We start from the raw sequence: 22,673 nt of genomic DNA, 5'->3' as shown, positions 1-22,673 counted from the left end.
TTGTGCAACTAATGGGCCCAGGATAAAGTCCTTTAGGTCCATCAGTGGAAATGGCATTTACAGTTCTTAAACACAAAGACTTAAGATGACAAACAGGAAATTATGGGAAACAAAGGGCACCAACTGAATACATGAAGAAACAGTGCTCTACAGAGCAAAATAAATAAATAAATTTCAGTTTTGCAAACCAGAGACCCACACTGCAGTACTGCCTGGCTGCTTGGAGCTGTGCAGCAAATGCCAAGCTGTGAGCTGCAGCCAGGGAACACATAATTAATGTGATTAGGAGCACACAGAGCTAGCATGCTCTGCTGACTGAAAAGCCCAGTAGCATAATTACTGTTTTCTGTACCAGCTCTATGTCTGAACAAATCTCAAAGCCTGGTTAGTTTTAGACTGCTGTGTAAACGTCAATAAAAATCCCAGAAGTGCCAGCTCATCAGCATTCTCAGGCACAGAAATGGTGAAAATATCACTGCATTTCCATGCTGTTAACATCAGGCGAAGAAGTCTCCATTCTTCAGTCTAACCTTAGAGTTTGTAATAAGGTAACATCTCCCCCAAGTGAATGCTTATTATGAAAGCTAATTAATTGCTTTCCAGTAATGAGAAGTCTTTGGTGTTCAAAGAAAGCAAAATTCACTACACAGAAATTAAACAGTGTTTATTGAAACAAAGCTTCCCCCATTTAAAGACCTGTTTCTGATTAACATCATTACAAATAAAACCAAAGAAACTGAACATACCAACATACAAAATATGTATAAGCAGGAAATGTGAGCTAAAGTCAGTCAAAAATCCATAGTATTAATTGAAGAGAAAGCTAAAGCAATGCTTTGTAGTTGCCTAGATTTCCCTGGGGGATGGAGAGTCAATGCTTATCTGCCTTCCTCAGAAGAGACAATTTTGATTAATATCAGACCCATCTGACTCAGTCTATTAAACCCTGAAGGAAGGATATTCTTCAGATATAAGAGATAGGTCTTTGATTAATAATTCTACCATATTGCCATTCCAAGCATTAACAACTGTGTGGCACCTGTGGAAAGAGAAAGCCTTTGAATTCTATGGAAAGGAACTAACTTGAGCTAATAGACCTGTTCTCCTTCGTCCACATCTGAAAGCTGTCTGACACTCTTCCTCCTACCCTCTGCTGAACAAGTCAAAGTGTCAAGGTTGTCACTACTTTCTGCAAAGAAGACACGAGGGTTATATAATTCAGCTGTGCCTATAGTAAGAAAGTAAATTTGCTTCAAATACCCTGAATGGTTTGTCTAAAAGACCCTGGCAATCCATCCATTTAGAGCTGTCACAGCTTTATAGATCACAACAGTCTACAACACTGCAGCCATTAGAGTGCACTCTTATCTATGAGGGGTCTATCTCCAGAGAAATGCATTAAGTCACTGAGCCCACTACAGTGGATTACCATGGATGGTGTAACTAATTGCCACACACGGGTGGGGAAAAAGAAGTCAATATAGTATCATCTATTGAGTTTTTCCTGGAAGTTTTGGCTTCAGCCAGTCAGCACAAGCCTCCTCACCCTAGCTGAGCGTTCCTCCTGATGTTTGCAATCAGCCTCTTGCAGTATTCTCTGTAGTTCACAGGTTTGACATCCAGTGCTGTGGCCTTAATGCGAGATTCATCCTGTGAAGGAGAAACATGGCATGTAAAGGAAGAACACTCAGTACTCCAGGCATTGGGTTCTAACCTCCTTCTGCCTCAGCAACTTACTGCTCTTGGTAGCAGGGTCAGCTGGGAGTGTAAAATGACTCCCAGAGATGCTGTTTTTATCTGAAATGAGCCAGGCTGATGAACCTGAGAGGGAGCAGTGAAGTGACAGTGGATCTCTCCTTTGGTGCTCAAGACCGATGAGCGAGTACCTTTGGAAGCTTCTCATAAATATAAGAGGAGAAAGTCACCTCCTATGGAGACAAGTCAAACTACAAAAGCCACAAGCTACATAATTAGCTTTTTGCAGGGTACTTACATTGTAAGTCTCCAGTTTCACTCGGATCCTGAACTCGTATGTGTTGAAATTTGCATTTTGGAACACTTCTTCAAACGCCTGCTCGTTCTGCAAGAAGGACAAAGAGAGATCAGCTGCAAACACTCCAGGCTTCCGACTTCTGGAACAGATCATCTTTTGCTGATGTTGGCAAAATGGTGGAACTAACTGGATCGTGGAAGCAAACCTGAATCTTCCCAAAAAATTTTGATGCCAAAACCATAACTTAAAAGTATTTAAGAGAAAGTTTAGTTTAAGGTTGAAACTTTTTAGCTACTTCACCAAAACAATGTACAGTTGCACTGAGTCTGCAGCCAGTGTACAGAATGAAAAAACTATAAATCCACATTAGATTCTCTCATGCTGCTTAACTGGCTAATTCTGATGTTCTGCTATGATCACAAACACTGACAGAGTTAATTATTTCCCTATTAATTGTCTTAGTAGGCAATCTGTTTCTCTGCTTATCCATCAAGGCTGGATATCCTTCACATCCTGACACAGACCTATTTAAGAGGATGTTCTATAAAAAAAGTAGATGCATATTTTGAACATGCTTCTATTACCATTAGAAGACTCTGTCATATTTATAACATAAGCTGCTTCTAATTACCATATGTACACTAAACATCATCATCATTTGTAACAAGCAGTTTGTCAAAACAGTAGAAAGGAAGCGGACAAGTTGTGGGGATAGTGGAAAAAGTTTATTTTTGTAAAAACTGGCTGTAAAAACCTTTGCTGACATTCCACAAAAACCCTGCAGCCCCATGATGAGGCAGACAAGTAATTATTAATGTATTTATCTACCAGATGCACTTGACTTGATCAGTCACTCCAGCAGCAGACAGAGCATCTGATCTGGAACTGAACCCACCTCAGCTTCACTTATTTTCCAAGTGTTACATCTGCTGTTTTTAAATGTGTGCAGCACTATTTTATACTACACAGCCATCCTCCTAAGGTTTAGAAAAATCACAACAAATGAAAGTGAACAGGAGCAGCTAGTTTTACAAACTGCAAAACGTAGATATCTCCTCCCGGAATATTAACAACCCCTTCTTCTGACCATTGTATGGATTAGATGATAAGAAAACTCACTTAATAAATCATTTGGCTTCTGTTTTCAGCTCTGCTACAAACTACACTAACCATCAGTGAGCAGAAAATGCTGTTAGCATAGCAGTCTGCAACCCTGCATTACCTCCTTTGATAACAAGCACAGTGGAGAAGTAGATGAAAAAACATGCATGTATTATCTATGCTTAGCATGGTCACCAGCTGTATGTGGACTCAGAACACACTGTAAGCAGCTGAAAGACTCCTACCAGCTTCACAGGATACTGCATCAGGTCTTCAGAGAAAAAAAAAAAAACAACAAACCACTAAGAAAAGCTTGCTGAAAGTGCATCAAGTACCATTTTTAAAGGCTCATAAAAGTGTCAAATCAAAAACAATTTCTCCTGGCACACAAAGCATTCCCACTCAAGGGCTCATTCCATATTATGTTCCATTTTCTATCCTCAGCCATTTCCATTAGGCAGCTCTTCAAAAGACATTACATGTTTGTACTGTTACATAGGATCTTCTCTTTCTCCTTCACCACCCAGTTCTCTCCAGCACTAAAAGTGACTAAAATTTAGTGTGAGCTCTAGCAGAGATTAAGCAACACTGAAGTAAGGAAATACTGACAAGTTAAAAATTTCTGAAAATAGAAATGTAAAAGTGCAAGCATGTCTAATTAGAATGCCCTAGCAATACACCTGCCTACCAAACAGATGTGTGCAGCCTTCAGAATGTCACAAAACCTTTAGGCATCCCAGAAGCACAAGCTTTGTACCACTTTTAGAGAGCCAAAGTGCAAAAAGTTTCCAAAAATCATTCTTGTATGCAGGTTACAGGAAAATTAGCTCTGCTGTGCAGAAGTAGATGAGGTTTACAACAGTGTCTCAGAACAACTCAGGACTACAGCTTCAACAATCCCTCCTGCTTCACTCCCTTCCCACAGCCAAGCAATGGGTTAACCAACATTTGGTGTATCTGTGGAGCCCTAGTATCAACCAGCCTCAGCCTGGCAGAACAGCAATGCAAGAATTAATTATGCTTTCTGTAACATCATTTAAAAAAACACAAATTCACATCTGTTTTATATAGTGGACAATTAAAAATCAGGAAAATATTATTTTGGTTGGGAATAAGGAAAATGCAGCAGAGGAACACATAGTGAGGAAGGGAGGAAAATACTGTCTGTCAGTGTTTAATGGCTTACAATCTGAAAAAATGTTCTAATCTGTCAAAGAAAGATCACTTAAGCATTTCTGCCAATGACCCATTTTACAAGTCATGGTTTTCGTATGACCCACAAAGTTTCTGATAATACCTGGTGGGGAAAAGAGCCTTCAGAAGTGGACTAACACACATCAATACAAAAAGCTTCCTGCTTATTAACAAAGATACATACAAAGTGTTCTGGAACTTTTTGATTTTGTAAACAAGTTTTTGGAACAGACTAGGGATAATGTTGTTAGCATTCATAGCTAAAACAGTTTGGGTTTTTTTCAGATTTTTTTTCAGTGTTTAATCTAAGCACAACACTAAGACAGCCTGTCTCTTCTACTGGAGTCAACCTGTGTTAAAGCTGTCAGCCCTCTAAAGGCTGTAGTACTGTGTCAAGCAATGGGTTGTCTCTACAGGTCCAGGTGATCAGGACAGGCTGAATCTCCAGCATTTAAGAGCAGAAGAACTCAGAGGTAGACAGACTGACTGTGGGAGCAAACTATGGGGGAAACCAGTTCTCCAGGCAGATGGCCTGTGGAAAATAATCCTGAGGAGAGTAAACAAGTCCTTGCCAAGAACTTCACACTAGGGAGAAGCAATGATCCATGAACTTGTAAAAGATCCTGAAGTCCAACATCTGGAGAACAATCTTGGGCTGCCAGCCCCCTGAGTTGGCCTATTACCCAGAGAAAGGACAAGAACAAATTCTTGCCAAATAAAGACTAGCATCTCTTCCTTTCATATGGCATTTTTGTATTTGTTTTAATAATGCCTCAAATTTCCACAGCAACAGGGAGCAGATCCTGCTCTCTGAGGGATCAGCACTGGTGTTCCACACACGTGTTTTGTCTTTCTCCAAACTGCCTTCAAAGTCAACGTTTCAAGAATATTTGCTTACCAGGAGGATTTAAAAAAAAAAAAAAAAAAAAAAGAAGAGAGAGAAAGAAACTTAATGGCAGTCCAACAAGCTGTCTGAACCACAGTCACAGTTCAGCTTCTAGACATTTACTAAAAATACAGTAAGTTAATTGACTGACCTTTTCCTTCAGTTCTCCCAGGAAAGCTGCATTTTGTCCAAGAATGAATTCTGCTGATTCTTGGAAACAAGTCACCCACTGATACTCAAGACAATCTGCAATGGTCACCTAAAAAACAACAAAAAAGTCAACTGGTTATTTTGTCCAGTTGCCTATTCCTCAAGGATGACAGAAGACCGTACAAAATAAATTTACTTCAAAGCTAGTTCTGAATTTCCAGCACCTATCAGAGCCCTGTGTATTTTAAGTACTTCCCATCACTGAGGGTGGAAGGCAGTGACTTACTACCTTTTTTAAGCCCCACAGAATATCACAGTAACTTCTGGTAAGTTAACATTGACAGCACACTGTGTCACAGGAAAAGGCCAACAAGACCACAGCAGTACAGTGATGGATATTCAGCTCTCTGCTGCTGTCACTCAGGAGCTGTGAGCAAGAGCAAGTAACCCAGAACAACCACCACCGAGGGGTCCACCATCACACCTGCAAACTGCTTTTATTTTGTGTGTACTTGAGCATAAAACCTTGTAATACTATGTTATGAGGAAACTACCAAATGACACAGAGCAGTAAAAAGATCAAGTACCAGCCTCACATGCATTTCCTGGCTGCTTTGACAATTAGGAACAGGAAAATTGGAGACACGCTGTTCTGAGGGCCATGATTGTACTCTCAGTTTCCCCTTTTTATATTCTATGAGAATGATTCTGCTATGCAAAGTAGTTCGTGGATTCCTAGAAGTTATCTGCTAGAAATTATTCAGAAGCAGTTTGTGTTTCAGCGAGACTGCAGGGACACTTCCCTTCTCTCTGCATGCCCACCTGGCACAGCATTTCTAAGCAGCAGATACAACTCAACTTAAAATGTAAAACAGGAGAAGGTTCAGTGCTTATGGTGAAAGTGGCCATCACAATAATAATCCTCAGACAACTTTCTGGAGCAGGATCCATTAAAGCATGAGACAGAACAATACCTACTCCAAAAAACATACTAAATATAGGTAGCAGCTGTAAAAAGTGCAATTACTGCTCTCCAGAAATGCCATTTTCCTTCAGTTTATCTTCACTACTGAAGAGGCGTAGGCCATCTGTACTCTGCACTGCATAGTACTCTTGGAAACCAGAATCAACTGAGCCAGCATCAACTTTTTGGCAAAGAGAAAAGCTTTTAATTGGAGCACTAGGAAAACAAACTGCTAATCAGCTCAATGAAACATCCCTTGCTCAGGTAGAGCACAGAAGCAATTTAAGTACACCTGTAACCCATGGGCACAGCAAACAAACAGCACTCCAACACCCCGTTCTCTCTGAAGATTTCCTGTTTGGATGGCAGGAGGAAATGGTCAGGAAGTGTGCTCTCCTCTAATCCATTTACTCACCAGCAGCATCAAGCGGTACTTGAAGTTGGGGAATTCACGGTCACACTTCTCACAACGATACAGCCCATTCTGCTGGTCTATTACTTTCTTGTTGCAATCCTGAGAGGGACATGCCTGGTACATACAGTTCTCTTTGCGCAGATGTACGACTGTGCCCACACAACTGAAATAATCTGCCTGTGAGAGTGAGTGTGCAACATTAACCTCAAAATACTCAAATGTTTTCCCATTCTGAATTAACTACAAAGCAAGGCGCCCATACTCGGATATTTAGGATTAGAAAGCTTAACAGCTATGGATTATTGGGAAACTGTAAATCAACCCCTCTGTTGCAATCATTTTCAGGCTTCCATTATGCTAAATAAAGCCCTTACAGCAAGATTATTTTGTGTTTCCACTGCAGGAAACTCCAATTGCTATGTTTTCTGTAGATAAAGCATATTTGCTTTTCCATTGTTTCTGTTCAAATCTACTCTTTCTCACAGGATTAAGATTTTGCACTTTCCTATGCTTCTTTTGGGATCCAATTAAAAACTAAAGTCTACTGTATAGTATTCCAGATAAGCATTTGATTAAACTATAGCCTACAGAACAAAATACCCACTCACCATACCAAACAATCATCCTACTGGTTTAAGACCTTGGTCAAGTCTGCCATCAGATAAACAGAGGTTGCTTAAGAAGCACATGCAAAAAAACTCACAGAAAATACCCAAATTACAGGTAAAGTTCTTTCCTTAGATAGAAATTCTGGCACATGGCAAATAGTTTAGTTTGAAAAAATAAGATAAAATATTTAAAAATACATCAAGAAGCAGTATCAGCCTAGAGATATTACTGGACTGGAATGCCAGGCACCTAGGTTTTATTCTGAGCTTTTCTATTGACCAAGTGTTCACCCTTGAAAACCACTTCCTCCTAATGCATCTGTTTCTCCTAGAACACTTTGTGCTATTTATATAAACATCTTGGGGTGAACTTGCCCCCCCCCCATTACACAAGGCTTACAATTTTCTTGCAAACATAATATCATGTTGCACCATCAGCAACAAGCCTGAATTTATTTGGGAAAAAAATATTTATTAGCATTAATTCTGACAGAGTAAGAACATACTGCTCAACAACCAGGCTACTTCAATAAGCAGAATCCCTGCATAAATTCTACCTCTATTTTCTCCCCAGTACTCAGGGCTTGTACTCAGTGACCATGTTTTACCTTATCTCCCTGTCCCAAGTTCTCAGCTTTGGCTTCAAACAAAGTTTTCCAATTGGTGTTCACCCCAGATGCTGACCCACCCCTCACATCAGAGATGGAAGCACATTCCAGAAGCTGCCCTTCAGAGTCAAACCTGGAACCACAAAGATGCAATTCTATTTTTGGTTGGCAGACCAAACAGACTTAGCAAAAGCTTACGTTTAGTTTCGGGTACATGAGGGATTTTTTTTTTTATCAATGATTGCAATGGAAACAATTACAATAATTTGTGTATATTAGAAACAAAAACAGCATTTCAGAATAAGTTAATAGTCCGACTTAATTAGCACAGTATTTTATAAACCCACAAAGGATGACAGCTTTGTTCTATATAACTGCAATTTGTTTGCCAGCTAGTGGTCAAACCACGCACTGCATGCTTCTTAAAGGCAGTCAGATAACAAGATTTAAGGGCATCAAGATATTTCCATAATTAAAATTAAATTACATGGTGCCATTATCTTCGCAGCAGCTTTGAAAGAAAAAGAAAATAGCATTGAACAGATTATGCTTCCTCTGTTAAAATAATACAGAATTGCTGTTCAGCAAAAGGTTGCACTGTCATCCCATTCTGGTGGTTTTTGTGATTTGAGAAACACACCACCAAGACTCAAAAACTGAACCTAATTAGTGTGACAGTAGCAGTTAAGACCCACAGCCAATTTTATCTTCAACAACCCTCTGAAATATGGCAGAACCACAGCTCAGTGACAGAGAGAGCCACTGTGTTTTATCTATGTTTGGGTGATTTAACTAGGACCCAAAAGCCCAGGATTCAGGAACCTCACATCTCACCAAATTAGTAGTTATAACAAACAGTGGAGCAACTACTTAAAGCAGAAGAAACAAAACACAAGGAAATCACTTTGTTTTCCTGACAACAATAAAAATGCTATTTTGCTATCTGCAAAATCTCTGATAAGGAACAGAGACCAGAAGATGACACAGTTCCTCCAGTCTGTAGTAACTAAGTGCATAACAGATCCCACAAAATGGAAAAAGCTGGTGGAAAAAAAAAAATATTGTTCTCTCAGATCTAATACCTCAGAAAGTGGAGCTGGTCAAGTCTGATTTCATGCTGCCTTCCAAATCTTTGGGTCAGCATGCACTACTCCTATTTCAATTTTTCAAGGTCTGTCATGGAATTATAAGTTTTTGAATTGAACAACTTGAAAAGGACAGCCTTTCAGCCTCTAGTGCTTTCAAGGAAGAGAAGTTTCTATAACCCTGGAATCCATACTCTTTAGTACATTTCTTCAGCAGTATACAGACTGCTCAAGTAGACAACTAAACAAATACATCACACTGAGATGGAATGAACCAAGATAAACACAGACATACCATCCTCGGAGCTTAAAAGCCTCTGGGCTATCAGGGTTGATGATAACTGTACTTGAGGACAGGACAGAAAGGCTTCTACCACCAAAATCAGAGACTCGGGCTCCTTTGATGGCTACCACAGGTTGTCTAGAACCATCAAACTGTTCAGCCTGTATGCATGAAAAAAACAGAAAACATTAGCAGCAAATTACACTGAAGTGCTGAACCTGTGGTCATAATCCAGATTGTGACAAAAGACCAAATCTGAATGAAACTGTCTAGGAGTTTAAGAAAAGACAGCTAACATTTAAAGCTAACAGCCCATTACCTGGGAGATGGTAATTCTTAAAGCACATCAATGGTTAGAAAACAAACCCCAAATACTGGTCCCCTCTGTTAGGAGTTTTACCAAGGATTTTAGGAAGGCAAAAAGATTATGGGAATGGAGGTTTCTCCAAACAGGAGACATTCTTTAGTCAGATTAGATCCTTTAAGGAGATGAAACAACTCACCTGGCTTGACCAAACCAGTCACATCTATTCTACCACAACAAAGTAGAAGTGTAAGTATGCTGACCAGACACTTTTTCTCAACTTTCCATTTGCTGTTTTTCATCTCATAAAGCTGCTTTAATGCTGTTCAATTGTCATCAGTTTGTCACCCAAGTAAAGCCCAACACTAACAAAGAACCTCTTGGCATAAGAGGGGTTTTGAATGGCATGGATTTTCTGGATGCCACACCATTTAGCAAGCAGGAGGTGGATCAACCTGTTTAAACCTCAAAACTTAGTGATACTGAACCTCAGTTTTTTTCATTTATATCAGCAGATGGTTAGTACCTACAATATCATTGCACTTGATCATTTAGCCATAAAGCATCACTGTCAAGCTGGCAGGATCACTCCCATTTTATAGACTGGAGCATAAATCCCTAAGCATCTACAACATTACTGGAAAACAAAGTAGCCTGTTAAAAGGATAAAGAGACAGTTTACTGCAGCTAATCAAACTTTCAATACCAAGGCTCTGGTGCTTTAAACTCCTCATCTGAGATACAGCCTCTTCCCTAGAGGGAAAGCCCCTAATTAAGCAGCGATTTATGCTGGGTAACATGTACCCCACCCTACAAATAAAACTCCTCTCAAATGAGACAGCAGTAGCCAGCGGGCTTTTCCATAACCAAACTGCAACCCATATAAATTTCCTAACTAGAAGCTTGTTATCTTCAGTCTTTGGACTTGAGACATGCCTGCAGTTGTTCAGAACACATTAGTCAGATCATGTCAGCAGTTTGTCAGAGAAAGGTTAAGAACATCACACCTGAATGAAACCAGACAGTCTTTCACCTTCTCTCTGCCCCTGATCCTTGAACACCCCGAACTGTGTCTCAGTGCTCTGCCCATCTCAGATGACAACATCATGCTCATCTCCTCAGCCTACACAAAGGAGCCTTTGCTTAAAAGAACAGGTAGTGAGCACAAACCTCATTTCCCCACAGCGTAGCTGTCACCAGTTTCCCTGATGTATCCATCAGATGCACGTTCCTCTTTGATACCTCCCTATTGTTAGCTTTCACTGTAATTTTCGTGACTTCTTCATAGCTCTTACAGATTCCAATTACATCTGAAAAACAGTTACAATTTACTTACAGTTACTCAAGGGTCACAATTGGGGAATACAAGATCACAAGAGAAGAATTCAAACCTACTGTCAGATTTTTACCTTGTTTCCTACCTCCCCATTCAAATAAAATCTGATATGGAAATTAAGTGTATTATGGTAGGAATGCTCCACCACAGAACTCTTCAGTGCTGAAATTTTGTTGACGAATTCATTAAGATACTCATGAATGCAAGCCTCACCACGTTAGTGAGATCAAGGCACTGTACTATCTTTCCCCATCACATTCTGTCAAAGGATTTTAGCCCTGATCCTGTAACACACACTCTTGCTGTTTAAGCACAAGGCTCTCAGGCAAGGGGTTTCAAAGTGACTGTAACATGAAGCAGCAGCTGCCTGGTGCCTTCACTGTAGCCTCACAACCTCAAGCTGCAATTTCAACAAGTCTGCATGTTTGGGTAGTAAGAGCTATTACAATTCCCTTTGCACACCCTAAAAATACACCATTTTTAATATTACAGATCTACCTTTAAAATCCTTAGCTGAATGCCTCTGAATCACAGGCATCTTGTGCCTATGAAACCTGAGAACCCTCGCCCCCACCCAAGCCTCTGATTTTTCCGGAGTACTCTGCCCAACAAATTACAGAAAAACAAACCTCCAATACTTCACAAAGCAAGCCAAAACAGTCATGCAACTTGGACTTGGATGCAATGAAATATGCCAAAATCACCACAGAGATAATTAGATAGTGAAAGAAAGCAAGAACACGGAAGGTATGAAATGCACACGTGCTGAGCAAGGACATTTTTCTTTCAGCCCTTTTCTGTGGAAAACAATGATCACAGCACAATAAACAAGTATAATTTACTGCCTCTGGTTTGAAGAAAAATAATCATATATTGTTAACAGAACCGGGCAAAGATATCTTAACAGGAAAACTGCCTGAGGTATTTTTAGTGGCAACCATCACTGGACAACTTTCACTTCAGAGCTCACAACACACAAGGTATTGTACGCTCACTACCTCCCCCCCAGCATTCAGGACACAAAAGTAAAACTTCAAAGCTTTAGAGCTTGCCATTTTCCTACTTAGACTGACCAACAATTGAGTCTTTGGGCGTGTTCTCCAGGTCAGAGATGGATACAAACTCAAATTGAACAGATGGAAGATGCTGGGCATCATCACAGGGCACAACTGAAGTCTCATTAGTGAATGTAATCTCATAGTCATTCTTAACAGCTGAATATTGCTTGTTAGCAGTCTTCAAATTGCCTTTGGTAAAATAATAAACCTACAGGAGAAAGCAATGAAACAGAGGATATTATCAGCACTCAGAGAAAATAGATTGTGTTCACCTTTAAAAATCCTTGCTGTGCTTAAGTTCCTATCTTCTAGCTCATGTCACTCTATGGAAAGCACAATGCTACCATACCTTGTTCAATTCAATGAGTGGAAAGAACTTGTCTGCTTGCTCATTGAATGCAGTAGCTCTAATCTCACCCTGCAGGAAAACAGGAGAGCTGGTCAGAACTGAAATTCAGCATGAGAAAAAAAAATAAAAAGAAATCTTTGCAGTGTTAAGTGGCATCAGTTCTACAGGCACAGCGTGGTCTGCCAGGCTAGCTGCAGGCATGTGAGAAACAAACATTCTCCTCACATTTGTAGGTTCAGCTAAAATGACACATTCTACACCTGACCACCAAATCTCATATTCAAGTCTCATTAGTGTATCTACAGCTTCAGAAGGAAATGCATCAGAACTACATATATGCACACCCCTGAGAAGGTAAGGGCATTAATTGCCATTACATGCCACAAATTAAAAAAAAAAAATTCAAATACATCATGCAGCTCCACAAGGTAGCACACAGTGCACTGTGACACCTGCTCATACATCTCAAGTCTTTAAGTAAGAGTAATAATAAGTTCACTAGATATATTGGTTTTTAAAAACCAGTGTAATACAGAGTGTACACACAGAAAACAAATGGCTGATGACAACATGTTATATTATTAACCTCACATTTTACACTAATCTAGCAGAATCTTGTTTGTTTTCATGCCAGAAGGGTATAATTTGATAAGATGTTTGACAAACTACAAGTTTAGTTAGATTAACTGGATACTGTTCCCCAAACAAACCACAGATTAAATTTCCCAGTATTACAATAATTTGTACTGCCATATTCTCATGAAAATGAAAGCTTGTAACTTGGAGGCAACGCTCTTCTCACTCCTTATTTTGCAATGTGTACCCAAGCTAGGATGAGAGCTCATTCTCAAACTACAAGAAACCACCACAAACCCAAGTATTACGTTGTCAGTTCCCATAAACAACTACATTTTGAAGCTACAAAAATTTAAGTCACACACTATAGACTTAGATGAAAAATAATCTGTAATGCCATACATTTAAGACTTCATTCTGGATAAAAACTGGTGGTGGATGTTCAGCTTAATGAATACGGGAATAAAAGCTCGAGTTGTAATAAAAAACCCATTTCCTATAATACACTTTATTTCCTCTATTCTGTCTTTATGAAGGGTTCATCAGCATCTGGCATACATTATCTTTTTCTCAGCATACGACACTTACACTTTCATCAACCAGCTCTATAGAAAAGAGCTTTCCTTCACCACGGGAGTTGCTCCACGTGCGGATCTGGCCTTTTTGGGTAACACGAGCACAAATGGTCCACCTGAAATGATGAAAAGAAAAAAGAAAACAGAAAAAAAAAAGAAAAAAAAAGGAAAATAAGAAAAAAAATAATCACTGTTCCATGTCTTCTCTTATTTTTTGTTTTTTTCCTTTTTAAAGAAAAGATTGAATTGACAAATCTTTGGAACACGAACATCACCATTTAAAAGCCAGTATCTTTCCACTGCACCTCAGCAACTCTACCTGCTTTTCTGCTGCTTTCTATTTTAATGGCCTAGACCATTAACAGCAGAAAGTTGTAGAGAAAGCAGCAACAAAGCCAGTCATAAAGCATCCAGTACGATAATAGTAGCAAACAATCCTCCTGCATAGAAGCAGACCTCCAATCATTTACTCTTTTAGGGTACATCTCTCATACAGCAGTTTGCCTGTTCTGAAAAGACATGCTAGAACTCAAGAGCTCAATTATAGGATTTGCATTTAACTTGGGTAATCAAATCAGTTTGCATAACTTAAAAGTGTCATTCACAAAATAATTACATCCTCATGCTTTTCAAGAGAACAGTAGCCGAAGTGAATAGCTCACAGAGCTGTTTTGTCATTAAGTTACAAAAAAGAAGGTTGCTTTAGAAAAAAAAGAGAAGTCAATTGATTTTCAACTAAAATATTAAAAACCTATCAAGCTCAGCAGGGTAACTTCACCAAGACAATGCAAGGGCAAACCTTAAGATTACTAGAGACCTGATGAAATTAAAAACAAGCCAAAAAAACCCATTCAACAAACAAAAAACCCAAACAAGAAACAAAAAACCTAAAACTCCTAGAGCTGTTCAAAGGGAGGGGGTTTTGTTTGTTTCCCTGGTGAGTTTTTTGTTATTGGTGGTTTTGTTTGTTTGAAGTTAACCAATGGAGTCAAAGGAACTCAAACAATGATTTGACCTAGACCCACACAGGAGAAAGCAACAAGAAGCTATTGTTCCTTCATGCCTGTGAGATTAAGTAACAGCTGCCATCCCAGGATAACTCACTTGGATTGGTATGGATTCAAGCTGGCAATGGGCACCACTTTGGCCTGGGATCCCCCCGGAGTCTTCATCGAGCTGGGAGCACTTGCTTTGCCAAACTGACTGGGGGGACCATGGTACTTTGGAGCAGGAGGACCTTGCAAAAAAAGCACACCAAAGCATCAAGAATCTCAGGCTTGAAGATGAAACCCAGCTTAAAACCCACTTGTAGTGCAAGATCAGGTGGAACTTTCCCCACCACATAACAGGGAGCTGCAGAGAAACTGAAGTTCTACTTAACACTGGGGAGGCACTTGAAGCCCCTTTCTTGGTGCTACGTGGGCACCACAGAGTGGCTGAAAGTTTCTTGAATCACTTCTCTTGGTCACAATTATTCTCTAAGCTGCAAACTGCTGCAGAAGAGAGACTCTCAGACCTTTAGAGCACTTACACTGAAGCAGAGATGTGCCCAGAGTCAGTCATTAAGTGGGAAACATCTAGCTAGTAGTATATTCTCCAAAATACAGCACATCCAGCTTTAGATCTATGCCATTTGGGAGAACAACTGGGGAATGGCAGCTCACAATCAAATAATTTTCTGACATAAAGCAATACTGCTGATTCTACACTGAATCTTGTTAATGCATAAATGCAGAATCCTTATGATCAGCTTTAAGCAAGGCCAGAGCCTGTCTTCTGCTGGAGTAAGCAAGTGTCAAAATTTTACTATTTCAAAATACTTCTTAAACACAGCAGTGAAGAATACAGACAGGTTAAAGCAGTAGTAAGAGCTAGAATTCTGACAACTTTGGTGCTTAAAAAAAAAAAAAGTCTACAGGCTGATACTTAAATTGACTGTTTTCTTCAGCATCTCGATATTTATGAAAGTTTTGATCAGAAACTTGAATTTATAGAAGAGCTACCGAATTATTTCAGTCCTGTGCCACCTAAACTTTTTGGCACCAATGCCTTGGCAAACACCTGTGCCCAGCTCCAAGCTGTAGCTGACCCAGGTGTTCACAGAGCTCTGTTTCAAGAATGCATAATTGCATCAGGATAGATGTTCAGTTTACTCTGATTCATCAAAGTTGTTTCCTGATTTTTTCACTGGGGAAGAGGGACAGCTACGGCTGTTTTGTGTTTTTTTCCCTTTTTTATTATTAAATACAAGGATTCTCTTGAGAGAATTAATCTTTTTAAGCTATGGGCTAGTCTTTATTGCAGTGTTTGGTTACACCACCATTATAAAAAGGAACTTTTTAAAATCTAAGCTATAGTTTTGAACTGCACAAATGGAAACTCTAATTCCTGCCCAGGATTGGTCTTACCTGCTACAGACAAATTGCCATTTTGTTGCTGTGGTTTGCTGGGTGCTGAGTTTGCTGCTGGAGCTGAAGAACGTTGCTGCCCTTGCCCTGGTAAGCAAATGGAAAAAAGTACAGTAGGGAGCACAGCAATTAAAAATATTCTTTAGTCTTTTTTTAAAAAAGAAGCATGTGTGAAAAAAATAATTTAAAACAGAGAACACACCCTAAAATTCAGGTGTTATAAACCACAGTGCTATCTGCTGAACATCATTACTATGGAGGGAACTTCAGTCAGATCTCTTTCCTCAAGCAACTGCTTTCTACTTCGAATGAATTCAGGGTTGACAGTTATTTAAAAGGACAGCACTGAAGTAATCTTGACAACTTCTCCATTTTTATGGAATGCTATTGCTCTGACAGGTTGCTTCTGCTACAGCTAAGATAAAAACTGCAGGAGAATTCCCTCTTAAAACCCAAAAAGGGCCAAAAACTCAGCAGACAAAGTCAAACCTGAGTTTACACAAGCCAAAGAAAATCCCTACTCTATTCTATTTCCAAAATATGAAGATATTTAATGTGGGGGTGATGAAGTCATCATTTCAGCATTCATTGAAGTCCCTCTTGGGACACAGTAGCATATTGCATAGGGAGCAAAGTGATGCCACAGTAAGTACAATCTGTGCATTTTTTTCAGATTCCAAGACTTTTACTTGCCTGATATTGATGACAAATTACAAAAGAGCAGAGTGACCTATCTAGAGAAATAGCACATTAGGAGACTAATCTACCGTTCAAAAATTTGAATTCCTTTGTAGAATAATTTGTCCTATCATACTTTGCCTCCAGATGAGAACATCTCCAGCATTTCTCTCTTTTTGGATGCAATTAATTCTTAAGCCATCAGTCTGCAGGAAGTCCTAGGCCTTAGCAGGCAAAGCTCCCCCCCTGATTTAGGGTGTGAGGAGGATAATGGTCAGAGAAAGTGGAAAAGAAGGTCGGGACCAAGCCCACAGGCATCACAGGGAAGAAACACAGAGAATCCCAGAGGTGAGGTGCAAGAAATGATGGCACAGAAGGGAAGGAGCAGAAACAGAACAAGGAGACCCCCTGACGTAGTGTTGCCTGATGTGCAGCCTACAGAGGCAACCCTCTGGTTATTTTTAATCCCAAACAAGGTCCTTGCACAAAAACCAATCTGCTCCTCTAACTTGCCGCAGTCGAGTCACATCGGTGCACTGGTGACAGCGGTCTCCATAGCAACAGAGTGACGTCAAACGTGCACAAATTCTGTGCATTTACTGCAGAATCCGCTAGGTGGAGAAGCCAAATTTCACCCTCCCTCAGCTGCCTCTGGTACTCGGAGGACCCAGCCAGGGTCAGTGCTCAACACCACAAATTCATTTTGTGGAGAAAAAAAAAACCAAAACAACAAAAGACATTAAGAGAAATGTATGTCAGTGCAGGGAAAGAATATTCAGAACAGGAATGTGCATATGGAACAGCAAAAAGCTTCCTTCCTACTTCTGTCCCTATTTTTTATTTTTTCCCCATAGGATTTTTTAGTTAAAAAACAAAACAAAGCAAAACACCGCCAAAAACCCAACAAAAGATCACCCCATACATTAGAACACTCACAAATAATGAAACACAAATCCACATTTTAATGGCTGCCTACCCATAGCCTGGTGTTTCCCAAGAGATTTAGACCATATTAACACACCTGTGTTCAAATACAGAAGCAGCAGAAATCTCTCTCAAGTTTTCTTGCTTGTAGAGTCTGGGGATTCCTAAACTATGATTTTTGGTAGCGGGTGGGGAAAGAGGAGGGAAGAAAATGCACTTTGAAAGAATGCATTTCCCACCTTCCCACCTAAACACGATGGTGGGAAGGGCAAGAAGAGTCCAAGTGAATGCAGAAGTACACAAATGTTTCAACACAGATTAAGGACAGAAGTAAACCATAAGTAGCAAGTAACTGCCATAGCAAGAAGAAAGTCCAGCATGAGAGTAATTTGATTTAGATTAATTACAGTAATAACATTACCATCTAGTTTTCAACAAGAACTAAACTGCTCCATCTTAATTTTCAATACTATTATGAAATGCTGACTGAAAAGTTTTTCTGATATGTATTAAAAAGACTCTGTCTCCAGCTCCCTTGTTAGGCAGATTAACTACCTACTGCTCAAGTGTACAGTGGCCAAGAGCCAGCTTCTCATTCCCCAGATCCTACTGTGTATTCCAGTCTAGGAAAGTATATTCCTTAATCCTAGGTCTAGCAATCTGAAATCTTAATTTCAAGTAAGACTAAAAGTAGGACTAAATATTCACTTTAAAACACCTGAACTATTTTGTTTCCATGAAAACCCCAAACTGCTCTTAATAACTCATTCTGCACTAGCTGGATGTTCCTCAAAAACACAGTCCCAATATATATAAGAACTTAAACCTGCAGCTTGAATTCCACCTTGCCATTTTATCAAGGCCTTCATAACAAACCAGGCAGCCCTGCAGAGCAGAAGAGCTGAGTGAAGCATCTTGAATCTAAACTATTACCATCTTCTGTGACTGAAGCATTATTTAGTGTCAAATAAAAGGGTTTGGAATCTGCAGGATAAGGTGAGTGTGAAAATGAAAACCCCATCACATCAAATTTGGTATCTCTTAACTATCTAGTGCCACACTTAATACCATCATAGACCTCCAGCATCTCCAAAAGCAATTTGAAAACTTCATTGCTGCATACTTCTGCAAGCAAGAGCACAACTTTGATCAAAGTCATGCTAATTTTACCCAAATGTATACTCTTAAAAGGTGTATTTTCAGCCCAGTTCTCCAAAATATCACATTCCCAGTTGTTTCTAAGCAACAATATGATAACTGGAAAGCACTGTAGTTCACGAGTTTTTGTAGCACTCAAGCAAGAGAAAAGGGAGAAAGACACAAAACAGTCTCAATAGCTACGCTGAAAATCTTGGTCTCTACAGCAACTGTGGGATTAAAGTGTAAAATCTGAGGTGTCAACACATTTTTAAACAGCAATTAGCTCAGTAACTATCAAAGGAACAAAGGATTCTTTAGGCTCATTTAGTAACCATCCCCCCAATTCCCTAGGAAAAAGAAAATTTAATGAAGAAAGATGTATTTGCCTTTGCAACAAAGTCTCATTTCTACTTTGATTAGTAAAGATTTTAAAGCAGAATGGTAGAGTACCTACCACCACCCTTTGCAGAGAATATCTTACAGAAAACTGTTGCCATGACTGTCTGGTCTCTTAGTAGTAAAAATATATTAGTTCACTTCTACCAGGAAAAAATATTCTTCAAGAAGAGCTCTTTGTTATTAAATTTCTGCCATTATCTGTGTATAATCTGTAGATAATAAGTGCTTATTATCCTCTCTCTTTTTCTAAAGATCAGAACTGGAAGAGCAGAACATACTTTTAAGCATGTCTCAGGAGGAGGCAAATAATATTAATTCCAAAAATTTTTGCCTGGTAACTGTACCCTCATTACATGAAAATGAAAACTTATCTGAAATAATAAAAATAAAAGATTCATGGCAGGTTGGGTAAGGTCCACCCAGAGCATCATTGTTTTTCAGATGGAGGGTAGGGACAGGTGCTTAAGGAAGTCTGTCTGCTGGCTGTGTTTTCCTGACAGTCTCTCATCTAGATGCTCTGAGCAATCTAAGCTTTAGTGCTTCCTGAACCTAACATTCATGCAGAGGATGTATTGTTATGTTTAACAGCCTTTAATGGATTTTTTTTTTTCTTTCATGTCTAATTGGCTTTTGAGCCTGTGCCAATTTTTGGCACCTACCTCAATGACTTCCATCATTTAACTGCACCCTGTTTTGGGGGTGCTGCACAGCTTTTGTTTTAAAACCACTGCCTGACAACAGGGGAACTAAAGAGCATCAAATGACTGAAGGAAAGAAAAAGAGATTCATCATTCTTTATTCAGCCCCTCTCTGTGCCATTTTAGAGTTTCACAGATTATTATTACCTCTTCCTCCTGCTGTTTTCTTTTCAGGCAGAAAAAATACAAACCTGCTTGGTTAGTCATTATGAAGAGACATAGAACAGTTTCTGCATACTTACTGGAACTCCAGGTAGAGACCACTAACATATAATAAAAACCTGTCAATGTAATCATACAGTATAGATACTTCCCAATACCCTGCAGAGACTGAAGCTTCAGCTATGGTGTAGTTTATTAAAATATGAAGAGAAGCTATTTGCATTGCACAAATAGAAAAGATTTTCAAGACCTGGACATCACTGTTCCAGGCATAGGGAAGCTTAGCACACCTGATTGCTTCTTTTTAAGTGAAAGGAACAGAGAGCTGAAAGGGCACCATAACAAGTCTGTTCAGAGAGAGATTTGGTTATGGAGGCCACTCACCTTCATTGTATGGCACTGGATTGCCAATGGTCCCACCAACCTTATCAGCAGTTTTCAGAACACTTAAATCCATCAGTATAACCACTCTCCTGCAGGCACAGAACAAACAGCAATAAAGACTTTCACTCCCTCTGCAAGTCTATCAGACTCTGAATATCTTTTGGGCAGACTAGAGAACCATTTGGGGCTGATTCTTTGGAGGGGATCTGGAAGACAAATGCTCTCCACTGTTAAATTAACCCTCTCATGAAGTGCCAGGAGGCTTGGAACAGTATCACATTTCCTCAAGGACAGCCATGACAGGTTGAACACAGAAACAACACAGTGTTTTAAAAGCAGATTTTATGGGAAGGAATATATTCCCTGCCTCCAAAGAAGTTACATTCCCTCCACAAAAAAGCTGAGTAAAAAGAATATGAACCTTAGTTCACATCCTTCTAGATACATAAATAGCTTGTACATAATTCACTCAGATCTCTTCTTGGTTTGCAATATTCTACAACCTTTTCCTCAAATTTTCATAACAGGTAAGTAACAAGAAATCTGTGCTGTTTCTTTTCCACAGCAGGTAATTTAACATGAATTTTAGATGAAGCTTTATATAACTGGGGACAATCCAACTGGAACTTTAACATTAATAAGTCACTGTACTAGGCAAATCTGAACCCACTGCAGTCACATTTTGTGTTTTTTGTTTATTTCTGCTAATGCTTGTGCTGTGTACTTCCTTTCCTGCACCCTAAACACTGAGTATTTTCTGATAATCCCAAACAAAAGCATATGGCCTCTGTTTAGTCACAAAGGACAGAGCACCACACTTTAAGAAACGTAACTACCTTCCATCTTTCAGGCTGTTGACAATGAATCTGTTAACCTGGCAAATACATTGGGCTGCTAAGGTTTCCTCTTCTACCAGAGAATTCAGCTGTGTGGCCAACATAAATGCTGCAAGAACAGGGAAAAAAACCAATGAAACAATTAACACATTCCAACATTAACAGGTCTGCCATGGCTGGCCACAACTGTTCCAGCCAGTTTCCTGTGCTGCATTAGGTCTACAGCTTGCTCAGTTAGGTAACACACAGAACACAGTGCACCTGCTATGGAACCATCAAAGCTAAGCATAAACTATACTGTATTTCTTCCCCCAATTCCATGGTGCACTGGTAGCTAGAATAATAATTCACCAAAGAAGTCAGAAAGATTAAGATAAATTACTTCAAAATCACTGTTACAAAAACATGTACACATTTCTATATTCCCATAATACCCTGTGGCAAGTTAATCACTTAAAGGTCACAAAAAAAGTTCCAAAAGAGGATTATTGCCCAAATGTTTGGCAAAGGGCAGCTGCATACTTCAGGTTCTCATATAAGCCACATTCTCCTCCAGCAGCCATTTCACTTTGCACCTCAACACAAGCCTGCAAACTTCAGCACTATTAGTATGCCCACACTTTGAAAAAAAAAAAAACAAACAAAAAAACCTCACTGCAGCTTTTCATACTCACAGGAGAGTGTGTTAACCCCATCACTCATCAGCACCCTGTACCGTGGTGGCCCATTTCCTGTAGCAATGGCCCGTGTGTTCTGAGGGGAGACAAAAAGCTATTAGTCCTCAAGAAACAACTTTAAGAGCATAAAGTGACTTATCTTATTCAGCTTTGTTTACGAGCACTGATATAAACAGAATAGCCCCAGTCATGTCAAATGAAATTAAGAACACATCTGCCTTGCTCAGCCCCTCTGCAGAGGTTTGGCTGCACCCAGCAGCCCCTCAGTCACCAACAGACTGGTAGGGAAGGTAATGGAGAGTACTCACGATGACTTGCAGCACGGGCTTGGAGATGTTCTCCCCCTGCATTATGGCCTGGAGAAAAGAAGGAGAAACCCTCAGAACGGTGCCGCCAACAGCACTTCACCCCAAAACGCTTCCAGACCCGCAACTGAAGGGGAACTACCGCCGAACAGCCAGAGCCGCAGGAACGGCCGATACGAATGAACTCGGACAGGGCCCTCCCTGCCTCCTGAGCCCCGGCTCTCCCCTCAGGACCAGGCCAGATCCAGGCCCTGGCCCGACCCAGTCTTCACCCCCAAACCCCAGGCCCAAGCCAGTCTTCACCCCCAGGCCCAGCCCCAACCCGCGGAACCACCGGCGCGGTCCCCTCACCGCAATAGCCCCCTCGCTCAGCCGAACGGTCATGATGCTGGTGTTGGTGCCGGTACCGGTGCTGGTCCTGCTGCGTCTCCCGCCTCACTCCGCCAATGCCGCCAAAACCTCCCGCCGCCCGGAGCCGTGCCCCTTCTTTCCGGCGCGTCCTTACGTCAGCGCCGCGCGTAGCCCGGCGGGCGGCAGAAAGAGCGCTCCTATTGGTTGTCGGGTTCCGTACGGCGGA

At 40.2% G+C, this 22,673-nt stretch overlaps 1 protein-coding gene across 1 annotated transcript; it reads right to left on the bottom strand.

Annotated features, from left to right (window-relative positions):
* Nucleotides 1-643: 643 nt before the first annotated feature.
* Nucleotides 644-22,594, bottom strand: RPA1 (replication protein A1). Its single transcript, XM_030462500.1, has 17 exons — nt 22,448-22,594; nt 22,100-22,147; nt 21,789-21,867; nt 21,115-21,223; nt 20,279-20,367; nt 15,894-15,980; nt 14,590-14,722; nt 13,499-13,601; nt 12,335-12,403; nt 12,001-12,193; nt 10,762-10,901; nt 9,300-9,448; nt 7,920-8,052; nt 6,704-6,880; nt 5,326-5,433; nt 1,994-2,080; nt 644-1,650 (listed from the first exon to the last, which is right to left on the bottom strand). Exons 1-17 carry the CDS (start codon nt 22,478-22,480, stop codon nt 1,543-1,545), a joined length of 1,845 nt encoding a protein of 614 aa, XP_030318360.1. The 5' UTR covers nt 22,481-22,594; the 3' UTR covers nt 644-1,542.
* Between the last annotated feature and the right edge of the window lie 79 nt (nt 22,595-22,673).

This window comes from Calypte anna, chromosome 19 (assembly GCF_003957555.1).
Source record: "Calypte anna isolate BGI_N300 chromosome 19, bCalAnn1_v1.p, whole genome shotgun sequence".
In the NCBI taxonomy this organism is placed as follows: Eukaryota; Metazoa; Chordata; class Aves; order Apodiformes; family Trochilidae; genus Calypte; species Calypte anna.
The sequence above is the reverse complement of the archived record's forward strand: the minus strand, read 5'-3'. Positions and strand labels throughout refer to the sequence as shown.